The following is a 15565-nucleotide window of genomic DNA, read 5'->3' on the forward strand; positions in this document are numbered from 1 at the left end:
GCAAGCGCCGTCCTCCGACGCAGTCCCACACCGCACTGATTGCTGCCGGCAATGTCAGCCGCCGCAGTCCGCTGCAAGCAGCCAAATCCGACAACCATGCAACAACCCTTGGCCGCCACCATAACTTCGAATACCTGCACATGGGCTCGGCAACACCCATTCAGCTCACCACGTGGCGGAATTGCCGCCCTCGGCTATGACCTCCCGTGACAATGGCTTAGTAGTGCCACGAACCAAGTTGGGTCTCTAGAGACAACGCCTCCAGGAGGGCACGGCACCAATGGCGCCGTCATCGCTCGTCCAGGATTTGGATAAGGTTTTCACCCAGAGAACCCCGTGCAACAGGGTCGTAGCTCTAACATGACGCCCCCAACGGGGAAGATGACGTCTTAGGACGCCGCCGTCATGTCCACCAACACGAAGGCAGTGAGGGCTTTCGCCCGGAACAATACAACCCCTCACTGCACGTACTTGGTTCGGCACTCCCGGTCCACTACTATGGCAACCCAGCCGAGGCGCGCGCCGCTGCCGTGCCTCCACTCGCCATGCCGTCGTACCTCCACCTCCGTTTCTGTCCCCGTCCTCCATCGCTGCCCACGCGCAGCGCCCTCCACCGCCTGCACCTCCTTGCCGACGCCGCGCGGCCGCTTGTCGTGCACCTCCTGGCCGCCGCACTCCTCCCCGCCACCACGCGCTCCCCGGCCGTGCTCCTCTCGACTGCTCGCTCCTCTCGAATGCGTGCTCCTCCTAGCAGCGACGCGCCTCCCGGCGTCCTTGCCGCCAAGCATTACTTGCGGCAACTTCGCGCTCCCCGTTGCCTCTGCGATGTCTGCACTAGAAGGATGGCCCGGCACATCACGTATCAACACCATGGTGCCATGAGCGTGCCTCGCACCCTCCGACCCTACCACCATGGCGGCGCTGCAAAACTGCATACCAGCATCGCCGACGAGGAGCATCGTGCACGCCCACCGCTAGGTGCCTTAGCGATGCCCGCTCCTCCTGCACCCCGCCACACACGACATGCTGCTCGCCACCGCTAGGGGCCCACCGGCCGCCTCCAAGCGCATCGACCTCTGGGACGGCGCAGGCTCCATCCCGAGCTTGCTGCTTGGTCCATCGGCAACGCGGCGCCGCTGAGCCCCCACCACTGACACGGTGCAGCCCCCCGTCTCTCCCAGCATGAGGTGTCGTGACCCCCACCACCACGGCGGCGCCGCGCCGCCCGTCGCTGAACCAGATAGGGGGCCGACCACCACCGCGCGCTGGCTCATCACCCGCGTCGTCCGCCACCACCGCACGCGGCCTCGCTTCCGCTCCTGGTGACGCCCTCGCGCTCGCCGGCCTCTACCCGACCCGTCACCGCCGTCGCACAACCTCGCTCTGTGCCACCCGTCACTTTGCCGGAGAGGGTCGTGGGTGGCGGATCCAGGGGCAGGAAAGCCGGATCCACCCTCGGTAGGACCGGATCCACCGCGTCGGCGCGCCACGGTCACCTTGCGTCGTCCCCGCATCAGCGCACAAGACCCACTCCAGCCGGATTGCCCCGCTGCCGCCGTCCTCGAGAGCCACAGGGCTTCCGGTGACCCCCTCCAACGACGACGAGGAGGGCACGAGAGCGGGGGGGGGGGGGGGGTTGGCGGCGGCGGCGAGGGCGCCACCCGTGTCGCCGGGGGGAGGGCGACGCAGGGGTCCCTTTTAATTTTCTTTTAATTGCCAAGCCTATCGTCCACACATAGTTTGGCATATATTGAAGGTTCTTTGTATGCATTTCTTCAAAAATACCTTTGTGCACTTCGCTTAAGAAATACATAATACTTAATTGTACTTCTGAAATTTCAACAGAAATCCCTTTATAGTTTGTCTCTTATTAGGGTGTTCAACCTCCTTCTCAATCTGCATGTTGAGCACATTATGGTATGGTCATATGCATCAAATTGACTATTACTTGCGGTAAATATATATTATGTATCGTCTTTTGATGTGGAATATAAGCCAAAGTTTCGAAAATTTGATAACTTATGTTCGAAACGGAGATAATATAGCTTTGTTAGGGAAAGTGCGTAGAAAACAGTAAAGGTTTGCCATGTAGGAGTATATTACTAGAGGCGTTGTTAATTATTTTCCTAGGAACAAGGCCCTAAATACTCTGCCCAACATCGGGCGCATCTTTAGGGTGTTTAAGATATACTATAGAAGGAGAAGCAACTCTTGTTCTTCATAACTAGGTCTACATGTGTTTTTATTCTGTTTTCCTTGTTTCCTTGGCATTAGCTGTAGATGGCATATTGGCATGCCTCTGCACATCCAAGATCCCATCTAGAAGAAAATAATATATGTCACCTGAACCTTGAGCAATCTTTTTAAATATAGGCTCAGCATGTCAGTGATATGCTTATCTATAGCCTGCCACCAAATTATGAACTTGAAGCCGCCATTTCCAATGCCCAACTCCATTACTATTAGAATAGACATATATTGAGCATATCAACTCGATCACATGCTGTTTTTCTTCCTGATAACACGCAATATCTTAGCTAGGAAAGAAAGTCTACCAGGCGACCACCCTAAAGAGAATCGATCAGTGATCAGAGTCACTATGTATGATGACCTACCAACATTACCCTAGCATGCACTAGGCACATTGGTCATTAATGCATCAGATTCCTTTATAACGTTACGCTAATTACTTTTATGCAGTATGCAGTCTGAACCAATCCTTGAAGAGAACCTATGTGTTGCCTTTGAAAGGTCAAGGTCAACTCATCCAAAGTTCCAAATCTATTGATCAAAATTGCATAGATGTGAATGCTGTTACTTTAGGTAATTGTACATGAATGTTCCTCTCAACCTTTTAGGAAAAAAAAAACGCAATGAAACCAAGACATAACGAGCAAGGGAGGGTGGCGTTCGCACTTCGCAGTGACAGTGCAACTGTGCAAGTGAAGTGCGTGGCTTGCAAGGAGACGCATCGCTTGCACACCGATCCTTGTTTGACCCGCACATCGTGCCGACAACGTCTTTGCCTTGTTCTTTGACCACACGCTTGTCCGCCATTGTTACATACACAGTTCCAACCCTCCTGCCAGTTTCTGTAGTATTTAATGGAATGCCATGTAAAAAAAAAAAATCTGATGTGGCATGAGAGAGTTAGCGAGGTGTGAGAGAAAAAACACAAGACGTCGTTTCTCACGTGAGAAAAAGTCGACTCGACGACCAACGCACCAAGACGCCGGTGATTTCGCGTTTCTTCGTCAGACCTTTTTGCGACCCCACCATCGAAGCCATGGCCGCCTGCCCCTTCCTCGCCGCCGCACCCCTGGTGGACGCTCCACCGCGCGCCGCCGCCCCTCGGCTTGCAGCCGTGAGGTGGTCTGTGCTTCCTCGCTAACCTAAATAACGCTTATAGAAACAATGGGTTCGACTGCCCTAAACAACGCACCAGACTAACCGCGCCTCGGAACGCGTGCGCGCGGTTTCACCTAACATTCAGCAAGGCAACCGTTGATCTGCATGCATGTCCGGTCTGGTCCATCCTCCAACTAGTTTATTTGGATAAACACGATTGCAAATTGCGATGAACAACTCAACGACATTGGTGAAGTACTCTCTATGCTGTTGATTAGAGCAGGAAGGCTCTAGCTCTAGTGTTCTACTCCGTACGAGACTGTAACTTTCATTTGAATCGAAGAGTATATATCAGTATAATATCAGATAAATTGGTAGAAAAACAGGCTCCACTTGATTGGACTCTTGTAAATGTTATGCATCCGTTCTCAAGTCTTGGGTCGGGCCACAATCCCGGCCAACTCCGGCCCAAACGAACTCTCAAGTCTTGGGTCGGGCCACAATCCCGGCCAACTCCGGCCCAAACGAACAAGCCCTCGCAGGCCAGTCGCCCACTCACTCCCCCTTCCCCAGGACCCTCGCAGATCCACAGAGCAGCCAATCCCCATCGGCCATCGCACCGGCCGACGAGGCGCCGCACGACGACCCGGCCTTCGCCGTCCGCCGCGCAGGGGCACAGTCCTCCGGAGATGCCGCCCAAGTCGAAGGCGGCGGCGGCGGCGGCGGCGGCCGCAGCCGCGGAGCCTGTCTCCGTCGAGGACCTCTTCACCTCGCTCCACCGCCACATCCAGGCCGACGAGTTCACCCAGGCCGTCAATGTTGCCGACCAAGGTCAAGCACCCCTCCCCCGGCGCGTCTCGGAGCCTCGTGCCCTAACCCCCGTTCGAATCTGACCCCCGACTGGTTCCGCAGTTCTCAAGGCGGCGCCGGGGGACGACGACGCTGTGCGATGCAAGGTGGTGGCACACATCAAGGCCGACGAGATCGACAAGGCGCTCGCCGCGATGCGCTCCGCCGAGCGCCTCCCCATCGACCTCAGCTACTACAAGGTGATGCCAGTTGTGCTCCCCTTTTACTCTTGGTCGCCCGATGGATCTGTCTGCTGGCTTGTTTCATCCTGCTCGGCTCACTAGGCTCTGGTTAGGATACAGGAGTGGTCAGATCTTTGTTGATTTGTGTGATTGAAATGGAAGTGTTTGCTTGATGAGCTTCTCCCAATGTAGTTTAGGTTTGATTATATTGCAAACTGCTGATGCTGGCCACTTTGCGTAGTGAATTTTGCTATTGAGGTCGTGCGATTCAGAGCAATTGTTGATCGCATGCTAGGATCCCATGCTCTGCCAAACCTTATGATTCATATGTTGAGAGAACTACGTCGAGGGGTGGGAAGGAAGGCAAAATCATATGCTCAGTTACTGATGAAGAAGAAACTTCTGTTTTATGTTGTAATGCTTTGATTTAAGTATCAAGTAATTCAAATATTTATGCAGGTCAAAACAACAGATCGCATTTGGTATTTTTTCAGTAAATTCCCCAGTATAACTGTTGTTCATCTAAGATCAGTCCATCTAGTTTAAACATCTTGACAACGCCAACTCTTTTAATTCCACACATTTAACTCCATATTCTATCTTACCTTTTGAATTCTTACGTCTGGATCCTGTTGCATTTCAGTAATAGATTGTATGCTGAAGTTGAAGTAAGGCTAGACTCAATTCTCTGCTGAGTGCTGGTCAAATCTTTTTTGTTGAGGTTTCTTACTTCTGTGCTTTTTGTTTTTTCTAATTAGTAATTTGAATTAAAATGTCACATTGGAGAATTGTGCACTAATTTTTGGCCGAATTTGATGCTAGGGTACCATTATTTTTGTTACTAAAAGAACAATCTGTGTGATCAAACTAAGCACTATTATTATTATGGTTATCCAGGCCTACTGCTACTACAGGCAAAATAAACTGCAAGAAGCTCTGGATCTTTTAAGAGGTCAAGAAGAAACTGCAGCTGTTCTCCAGCTGGAATCCCAGATTTTGTACCGACTAGGAAGAATGAATGATTGCATAAATAGCTATGAGAAGCTTCAAAAATTTAAGATTGACTCTATGGATATGAAGATAAATATCATTGCTGCTCTGGTTGCTGCTGGAAGGGCTTCTGAGGTGCAGGCGGCTATGAAGGTGCAAAAGGTTGATCTTACCACGAGAGCACTCAGGGATGCTCGTAGCTTTGAGCTCGCATACAATTCTGCTTGCTCCTTGATAGAAATCAAGAAGTATTTAGAAGCTAAGGAGCAGTTGGACTTGTCTAAAAGGTGAATTTCCTGGTGCAGCGATTGCTAAAGTGAACATGTTCCTTCAGTTTACTGAACCAATCCATCCATTACCACAACATTTTAATAGTCAGGTTGATAATTTAAGAAAACTGTTTTTTTTTTCAATGGTTAACTAGTTCAATACTTACCATTTATTTGCATAGTGGAATTAGGCTCTCATGTCTTGCAAGGAAAGGCTAAAATGTTCCTTTGTGATCCACAGATATTCTTTTTATGGAGATGCCTCTCAACTCATGAAATTATGCAAGATCTATATCATAATTGTGCAATCTTTAAGCGTAAACAATAAACTGGATTATAATATCCTTCTTTTTGGTACTGCAGAATTGGGAAAGAAGAGCTTATGGTGGAAGACTATGGTGAAGATGAGATTGAATATGAGTTAGCTCCTGTATCTGCTCAGCTTGCGTATGTGCAGCAGGTAACTAAATCTGGAGAAGTTTTCTTACATAAAGTCCAACCATTATTCTATTAACTTGTCTTCATCATATTTTCAGCTACAAGGACAATCTCAAGAAGCTATGCAGACTTATGTTAATATGGTAAACAGGAAGTCAGCTGATTCATCATCACTTGCTGTGGCAACAACAAACCTTATTTCACTAAAAGGTACAAAAGATGCTGCAGATAGCTTGAGGAAGCTTGATCGACTTTTTGAAAAATCTACTGCTCCAAACCAGTTGCAACTCATTGAAAACCTTGACTTCAAGTTATCCCCAAGGCAAAAAGAAGCTATGTATTCTGCCCGTGTTCTTTTACTCCTCCATGCAAATAAAACTGACCAGGTTTGTTTTTGCAAAGTTGACTCATCTCCTGCTTCCCTTTTGTGAAGCAATCACCTATTTGTTTTGTTTTTATTGAGGGGTGTAGTGAGATCATTCAGTTATATGAATTTATATTTTCTCATACTTGTGAGATTTCTAATCTTTTTCCGTTAGAATTTCTGGCGAGTTATAATTCTAACCCTAGCAGTGACATAACTGATGAGTCATAAAAAGTAGTTTTTTCTTTCTTTCTTGAGAAACGAGGAATGATTATTGGATTGTAAACTAGTGTGGAAGGTCTGTTACTAAACTGCCTGTTGCATGTGCATCCTGAACCTTTTTCCTGACACTTTAGCAGGGATATCCCTACAACTGTTCAATTTCACAGACTAGCTTTTTTGCTTTCATTAGTATAATTGAACTACAGTCTTGTCAATTCAGTTCATAAGTAAAATGACCATTATCAATTGTTTGATTGTAAAATGACCCTTGCACAAAAATGTTCATGCATCTATGTAATCACCTGATTGGAGAATTATCAGTATCCCTTTCATTTATTTGTTGGGCACTTTCTATGGTGAGTCTCTCATTTCTGTTCTTAATCTTTTTTTTAGGCACATGAGTTGGTCAGTGGACTGCTTGGTATGTTTCGAGATAGTGTATTCACAGTTTTACTTCAAGCTGCTGTTCATGTGAAAGAAAAAAAGGTTCAGAAAGCTGAAGAAGTTCTTAGCCAGTACGCTGAGAAGCATCCTGAGAATTCTACAGGGATCCTCCTTGCACTCGCTCAAATTGCTGCTAATGCCAACCATTTTCAGCTTGCTGCTGACTCACTGTCCAAAATACCTGAAATCCAGCACATGCCTGCAACAGTTGCTACACTGGTGGCGCTTAAAGAGCGCCTAGGTGACTCCAATGCTGCAGCTTCAGTACTTGATTCTGCTATCCAGTGGTGGAAGAATTCCATGACCGGGGATAACAAATTAGATGTGTTCACGCGGGAGGCTGCTGCGTTTAAGCTCAGTCATGGACGTGATGAAGAGGCTTGTCTGTTGTACGAGGAGCTTGTGAAGAGCCATGGCAGCATTGAAGCTTTGGCTGGGTTAGTAGTGACTTCAGCACGCACTAACCTGGAGAAGGCTGAACAATACGAGAAGAAGCTGAAGCCATTGCCAGGCCTCAAAGGAGTTAATGTTGAGGCCTTGGAGAAGACATCTGGTGCCAGGCATGTCGAAGGTCCCCAAGACATGAAGGTAGATGTTCCTGAGGAAGTGAAGAAGCAAAAGGCAAAGAAGAGGAAGCGGAAGCCTAAGTACCCGAAAGGCTTCGATCCGGCAAACCCAGGGCCGCCACCGGATCCTGAGAGATGGCTGCCCAGGAGAGAGCGATCCAGTTACCGTCCAAAGAGGAAGGATAAGAGGGCTCAGGTCAGAGGTGCTCAAGGAGCTGTTACTAGAGAGATAGCTGCTACCAGTGGTGGTGGTTCCTCGAAAGGAAGCCAAACTACCGGTTCATCGAAGACTCCAGCAGCAAACACTGATCAGTCAAAGGCTAGCAACAAATCCAGGAAGAAGAAGTCAAGGTCTTAGATGAGAAAAAATTTAAGCTACAACAAACTGACAGTTGAAAAGGATATGCCCATGTAACTTCTTGACTTGCAAATTTTGGGTTTAATTGTGGATTTGCTTTGCTTTCGCAGTCTTGTTTGATCGACCGAGAGTAGTGAAAATTTTGCTGAGATGTGTCCCCATGGAATGTCCCAGTATAAGAGGGTGTTTAGTTCCACGGACTAGAGTTTAGTCCTTGCCACATCGAATGTTTAGATACTAATTAGGAGGACTAAACATGAGCTAATTATAAAACCAATTGCACAGATGGAGGCTAATTCGCGATATGAATCTATTAAGCCTAATTAGTCCATGATTTGACAATGTAATGCTATAGTAAATATGTGCTAATCATGAATTAATTAGGCTTAATAGATTCGTCTCGCGAATTAGCCTCCATAGGTGCAATTGGTTTTGTAATTAATCTATGTTTAATACTTCTAATTAATATCTAAACATTCGATGTGATATGATTTAAACTTTAGTCTTTGGAACCAAACACCTTGATTCTTGATTCTGTTTATTTTACATGCTAGATACCATTTTTTTTCGTCAGCACTTGATGAGCTGAGGTGGTCCTGCAAGTGCAATAACTGCAGTGTCTTCTTCCCTGCTGTGAGTGCTTCAACTACCTGTGCCCCTCATGGGGCAAGGCAAGCCTCTGCATCAATGGCTATCCATGGCAATGTGCTGCAGCAGCAGGGATGGTGCCCCCAGCAAGGGCTAGTAGCTTGCTAGCCAGTGGCCCTGATGCCCTTGCCTTTACTGAGCACCTCATTCTGGGCAGGAAGTTTGGCAAACAGACACCGATCCCCTTCTTCTGAAGGGATGAACATGGCAATGGAGGAATTATTGTTGGTAGCACCATCCAGGTACCTTGGACCGGGTAAACAAGATTTAATCCTTTTAATTTACTCATGGCTATCAGAGATGATTAAACTAGGTTTGAGCCAGTAATTATTGTTGGTCAAGCAAGAGAGTCAAGGACAATGTCTTAGGGTGCAAATCCATGCATGGCCTCTCAAGAATCTCTAACTAACTGTGTGCCACCCTTAAAATATTTCATCCAGTTCAGAACTCCATGTTACTAAATAGTACTCCCTTCATTTCAAATTGTGGATCGTTTTGACTTTTCTAGATTCATAAATATTATTATGAAATATTATTATGCATATGTGAATCTAGAAAAGCGAAAATGACCTGCAATTTTGAACGTAGGGAGTAGTATATTGCATTTCAAATTGGTGTAAGTTGGATAAAACAATTGTAATAAGAGTTATGACAGAGATATGGATCATGAATCATGAGGACGGCGAGACGGGTTCAACCCCTAGATTTGTGCTTAATTTTATCTTATGCTTCATTAATGACTGACTCCATTGGACCCCATAAACTATCTACAACTACTACTAGCTAATAAGAAAATACTACTTATGACAAGCTAGCTAGATGATCCAAATGACATACTGGATGAAATTCAGGGAGGTTATTTGTCCGGAAGTGTTAGGCAATTCGTGTTTGCCGTGCTACTATATTACTTTTTCATATGGGAGTGGATAATTTTAGTAAAATTTTGCTCTTGCAGCTCCAAAGAGGACACATTAAACTACTCTTTCTGAGGTGAATTACATTCCGAGGAACCAAACAAAAGTTCTCAAAATATATAAGTTCCAATCTTCCATGACTTTGAGAAGGGATTTTTTTTTAAAAAAAAACTCGACCTGCTGGGGTAAGACAGCCTTCGGGCTTTTTCTAAGAGAGAAGACCTCCTCACGCAGACCGAGAAAACCCCCTAACCTCTATCCCATCCTACACAGGGCCCGTAACTCTCGTGAGACTACCACTGAGCTGGCGACCACTGCAACTACCTCAGGTAGGAGGGTCCAAACCAACAACAGCTGGAAATTCAAAGAGAATATTGAGTACCATCTTCTAGATCTGCAACCACTATCCCTACCGTTTGTGTAGTGATACTGATACACTCAACAACTCTGGGACAACCACACATATTTGCAGGACCAGACTACACACATACATGACGTACATACTGTTATATGTTCCATACCATGCACGAATAATTTTACCGAATCAACACCGACATTTACTGCAAAGCACGTAGAGTAGAATTTGCATCTCTCTCCTCTCTAGTCGAAAGACATACAGACATGCATTATTAGCTACTGTACCTAACAATTTCATATTTATCCCCATGGGTGCATGCATGTGATTGACAGTAGCTGCACGCCTGCATCATTATAGGGCAGCTTGCATTTAAGCCATGCATGCATCTCTCTCCTCTCTAAGTCAAAAGATGTACAAACATGCATTATTAGCTACTGCTTCTAACAGTTTCATATTTGTTCCTATGTGTGCATGCATATCATATGAATGACGGTGCATGCCTGCACTGAACGCATAAGCACCCATGCAGGCTTTAGGTAAATCTAACGCATAATGGGTTCACTTGTCAACCCACTATATATATACTTAATTTTTTAGCCAAAATAATAGGAATTCAACTGAATACCTTGAATTTAATGGGGCCCGCCCCTACAACGGATGCACGTGGACAACAAAGGAGCGTTTGACAAAGGGATGTTGATTCAAACGTCTTTGCTTTACTAGCAATTATACCCGTGCATTGCAACGGGTGAACACAACATGAATATATCATCATAATATTAATGTGTAACATATTTTACGTGAAAGTCGAGGTCTATAAGAGTAATTACATGTGGTAAATAAACATTTACAAGGGGTCATGGCCGGGAGCAAGAAACGATGGTGGGGTCACTCTTTCCCCTACGGCGTGGAGGAGTTGTTGTTCTTCTTGGGCAATTGGTGGGTGTGGACATGGATGAGGGAGCCAACGATAACGTGCCAACATTGATGCTGGTGTCTAAGGTCAGTCTCAGTGCCAGTTTCACGAGCACAGTTATCAAGATTGCCATATTAGCTTTTTGGTGGAACGAAAATGTCACTCTCAGTGTATAGTTTCACTGCACAGTTTCATAGAGACATGGTGCAGCATTTAAGTTTCGTATTGTGTTATGATCAAATGTGCCATTGAAACTATGTAGCCTTTTGTATAGTAGAACATGATGATATTATCAAACAAACATGGGTTATATGTGGCCATCTCTCGTATTAAAAATCCATATAGGTAAATAAACATTACTTTCCACAAATATGTGACGTACTTCAATATTCGTACGATATTAAATAGTCTCACATATGAAGTTAAGTTCTTTGATATATAGTGTACAGTATTATCTTTCACTGAACTTATTGCCATCAGGTTGCAATCACATCCAAGTGCCCAAACTCATTCAGATATGGAGCATACACATTCAGATATCAGAAACAAGGCAACAAAGCTATAGCACCTACAGATATGGAGCAGTTTCACTAACCACTTGAGAAACACACAAACTATATATTGTCAAACACAATAGTGAATATACTGTATTGCTAAAACTTGGCCTTTGATATTAACAAATAGCCAGCAGTAAAACAAGTAGCAAAGCATATAAGAAAGTATGGCACAGTGGTGTGATCATCTTTTGAAAACTTAAACTGAACATATACTGTTTTGTGAACGAGAACAGATAAGCTTCCACCAAGTAGAAGAATGCCATGGATTTGCAGATTGTGGGTAGAGCTGTGGCCGCTGCTACCTCCACGTGAATTGGAGTTGGAGCTGCCGGAGAAGATTTGCAGATTGTGGGGAAGACCATGGAGAATTTAAACCTCCCGTTGGAGTTGGACCTGCCGGGAAGATGTGCCGCTGCCGCTGTGCTTTGCCGGGGGCCATCTCGATTCTCGACCATCGAGATGAAGGGGCCTGTACTGTGCTGCGCCTCACCACCACCATCGCCGCCAGTCACTGGAAGACGATGGAAGGGCGGGGATGGCGGAGAACGGCGGATTTGGAAGGCTAAAAGGGCGATCGATTTTGAGCGGATAGAGAGGGATTCGTCGCACGATTTGGAGGGGAGCGCGGCGGATTTGGCCCGCGATTTGGAGGGAGCACGAGGGATTTGGCACGAGCGTGAGGGATTTCGAGCGCAAGCGCGGAGAGCGGCGCATCGGAGCACAGCTGATCCACCCATGAAACGAAGACAGCCTCAGTGCTGGTTTCATCCAGTTTCATCGGACTAGGTAACAGAGAGACAAGAGAGTTTCACGGTGACGAAACCCCTATGCTTCTCTCTCCTATTGATGACCATATCAAGTTAGCAGGTTTTGCTGATGTGTCCAACAATTAAATATCAGACTGGCCTAAGTCTCTCGAGGGAATATTTGATGAATTCTATAGTCATCTTAATTTTCAGAATACATATGGACCTTGCTCCAAATATTCAGGAGCACTAATTTATTTTCAAAAATCCCATGAACAGCGTACAATTGGATAGATACCTTATGTTGTTGTATTTTTCTAGATTTATTCAATAATTAATGATGCTATTTTTTCAGCGGTCTGTGACATGGCTAAATACAGCGAGGTACTTATGGTGGCTTCATCAATCTTTAAAAAGAGTGTGCGTGCGAGCGTTTTTGTTAAAAGGGAAATTCGATAAACGTAGGACCATGGGTATGGCAAGTATTAGGACAGCGGGTTAATTTCAAAAATCATCAGGCTTTTGGCAAATTTGTGCGACGGACCGCACAAACCCACCGCTCTTTAATATTATAATTATTATATTAGGTAGAGATTTGTGGATCGGAGTCGTTGTCATGATCCATTGAATCCAATCCAGTACAGTACTTATATCTATAAATAGCAAAGGAAATGAATCTCGAGTAGAAGCAAGCGCAACACTAGAGCCTCCATCGAAGCAGGGAGAGAGACAAAGAGAGAATGTCTGAAGCAGTAGTAGAGCAGCTTCCTAGTTGCATCGCCCTTCGGTCAAAAAGCAACGGTAAGTTCCTGCGCTATGTGCACGAGCACGGGGAGGAGAAGTACAGGCAGCTGGAGCTCAGCGGCGAGGACGCCCTGAACCTCTTCACCAGGTTCGACGTGGAGCCGTCCCGGCTGCACGACGGCCTCGTGCACATCCGATGTCGCTATAACCGCAAGTACTGGGTAGCTCGTCAGCATGGCGACGACGATGGGTGGATCGTCGTTGCCGGCGCCGACGAGCCGGAGGAGGACCTGTCCAAGCCGTCTTGCACCCTGATTAAGGCTGTTCCTGTCTCTTCCGATGATGATAGCCGCGCTGCTGACGCCGGTGATCAGCCTCATGAATCCGTGATGACCTTCAGGTTCGATTTGTTTCCTTGGACGCATATGAATGATAAGGATACAGTACGCACATTTAAGCTATATCTTTTTTGGCAGGTTCGTTCTCGCCGGCAGGCTGCAGGCCGCAGGCAAGGACGACGATGGCAGCGGGCGCATGTCGTTGAGCGGCACTGGTACCGTGGGCTCGTGCTTGTGCGTTGGACGCCAAGGTGAGCGTCAGCAGGTCGACGACGGCGGCTTCGTCATCTTCAACCTGTCCAACAGCAAGAGGTTGCTGCCTAGAATCGTGGCGTTCAAGGGTAGCAACGGCAAGTACCTGGCCGCGCGCACGATCCAAGGCCGCAACCACCTCGTGTTCGCGTCGGACGACGTCGGGGACGCGGCCGTGGCGCACGAGGTCGTCTACGTCGCCAACAACATGCACGGACGCTTCCGCGTCCGTAACAGAAACCTGTCCAGGCTCTGGATGCGACCCCTCAACATGAACTGGATTATTCTGGCCGACAGCGGTTCCAGCAACGATGACCTATTCGAGGTTCTCCAGGTGGGCGACTTGTTCGCGCTGAGGAGCACCAGAACCGTATTTACCCCTGGGGGTGGCCCGATGGCTTTCAGTGATAATTTCTGCATCAACCAGACAGCGCCGGCTGACCGCAACTTGGTGAACGGTCTGGATGCCGCCAGCAGCACCCTCACCAGGGAAGCTCTGGTGCAGGTGGAGGCGGCGGTCCTGCACCGCGAGATCAGCGACATCGTCTACTTCCTCGACGAGACCAGGGTGTACGACAGGATGCCGGTGACGATGGCCATGACCGACGCCGTCAACGACACCTCCACACAAATCACCAAGAGGCTCACCATATCCTTCGAGGAGACGGAGACCGCCCAGTGGGACGCCACCCTCGAGCTCACCCTAGGGTACACGGCCACCATGAAGGTAGGATTCCCCAAGCTCGGCCTCGGCGCCCGAGCACAACTCTCTGCCGAGTTCTTCGGATCCTACAACTGGGGCGAGACCGTGGTGACGACGGTGAAGAAGGTGGTCGAATACGAGGTCACCGTGCCTCCCAGAACCAAGGTCTCTGTCCAGGTCATGGCCACCAAGGCCTCCTGCGACGTCCCCTTCGGTTACATACAGAAGGACACCTTCACCGACGGAAGAGTTGAAACCCGTCGAAAGCAGGATGGCATCTTCACTGGCGTCAACAGCTATAACTTCCACTTCCACACCACGGAGATGCCCCTGGAGCAAAGGCTTATAATGCAGGCCTCTTGAGCGGCCTAAGGGATCGATCGGATTAATTACTGCATCATATTATTATTGCTTCTGCATGCATGATTGCTTCTGCATGTGGTTACATCCATGCTCCTATCACTCTGGTACAAAACTCGCTGTTAGTTCCGGTTGGTAAGGGCAAATCTCCCGAAAATCCATCTGAGATAAAATAATCGAGACGAAAGGGGGTCTTTAGTCCCGAATCTTTCAACCAAGACTAAAGACACCCTTTAGTCCGGGTTGGTAAAACCAGCCGGGATTAAAGGGGTCGCCACGCTAGGCACAATCCCCACACCTTTAGTCCTGATTAGTATTACTAAAGGATTTTGCGCTAAAAAAATATTAGAAATTCCAAAACTATATAGGGGATGCAATCCATTTGTATTAACTCGCGAGGAGCCATTTAGTCTCAGTTTGTGTTACTAACCGGAATTAAAGGGACCTTTAGTCCCGGTTGGTAACACAAACCGAGACTAAAGGGTCCGAGGGCTTTAGCCCTTTTTCAGCCACCTGTGGGGGACCCTTTAATCCCGGATGGTAAGACCAACCGTGACTAAAGGTTTAGTCACGGTTGCCTGCCAGTGAGGACATCGCATTGAGGCTCTCCGTATGCGGGTCCCTCCATCTTTCTCTCTCCTTAGTCCCTCCTCTTTCGTTGTCTTCTTTTTCTTTTATGCGTGGAGCGGGGTTTGACTGTGGGCCTTATGGACAGCAGTTCATGGGGTGAAATGGTGGAGGCCTGACGTGCGCCAAGGCGGCTGGCTAGGCATGGGTGTGATAAACCAGTATAAAGGTTAGAGTTCAATGTGTTGAGCGACTAAGTTGAATTCGTAATATAAAAATAAAATGCTATTATCAGACGGAATGGTCATACCATTCCCTTTTGGTAACTCTAAAACAAAAACTGTTACCAATTACCGATGATGCCAAGCTGAGAGATCTAGTCGCCGGTTCGTGGCTTTGGAAGGGACTAAGAATCACGACAAATCAGTGCAC

At 47.3% G+C, this 15565-nt stretch overlaps 2 protein-coding genes across 2 annotated transcripts; both read left to right on the plus strand.

Moving 5' to 3' along the window:
- The first annotated feature begins 3926 nt into the window (after positions 1-3926).
- LOC101777521 (signal recognition particle subunit SRP72) lies at positions 3927-8179 on the plus strand. Its single transcript, XM_004977078.3, has 6 exons — positions 3927-4179; positions 4261-4397; positions 5277-5656; positions 6002-6098; positions 6175-6462; positions 7056-8179. The coding sequence occupies exons 1-6, from the start codon at positions 4038-4040 to the stop codon at positions 8028-8030; spliced, it is 2019 nt and encodes a 672-aa protein (XP_004977135.1). The 5' UTR covers positions 3927-4037; the 3' UTR covers positions 8031-8179.
- Positions 8180-12863: 4684 nt separating this feature from the next.
- Positions 12864-14769, plus strand: LOC101777935. Its single transcript, XM_004977079.2, has 2 exons — positions 12864-13313; positions 13390-14769. Exons 1-2 carry the CDS (start codon positions 12910-12912, stop codon positions 14567-14569), a joined length of 1584 nt encoding a protein of 527 aa, XP_004977136.1. The 5' UTR covers positions 12864-12909; the 3' UTR covers positions 14570-14769.
- The last annotated feature ends 796 nt before the right edge of the window (positions 14770-15565 follow it).

This window comes from Setaria italica, chromosome VII, assembly GCF_000263155.2.
Source record: "Setaria italica strain Yugu1 chromosome VII, Setaria_italica_v2.0, whole genome shotgun sequence".
Lineage (NCBI taxonomy): Eukaryota > Viridiplantae > Streptophyta > Magnoliopsida > Poales > Poaceae > Setaria > Setaria italica.

Coding starts and splice junctions, on each gene's coding strand:
- LOC101777521 (XM_004977078.3), top strand. CDS start 4,038: ATGCCGCCCAAGTCGAAGGCGGCGGCGGCGGCGGCGGCGGCCGCAGCC. Junction 5,657..6,001: donor CAGTTGGACTTGTCTAAAAG/GTGAATTTCCTG, acceptor TTGGTACTGCAG/AATTGGGAAAGAAGAGCTTA. Junction 6,463..7,055: donor ATGCAAATAAAACTGACCAG/GTTTGTTTTTGC, acceptor TCTTTTTTTTAG/GCACATGAGTTGGTCAGTGG.
- LOC101777935 (XM_004977079.2), top strand. CDS start 12,910: ATGTCTGAAGCAGTAGTAGAGCAGCTTCCTAGTTGCATCGCCCTTCGG. Junction 13,314..13,389: donor GAATCCGTGATGACCTTCAG/GTTCGATTTGTT, acceptor CTTTTTTGGCAG/GTTCGTTCTCGCCGGCAGGC.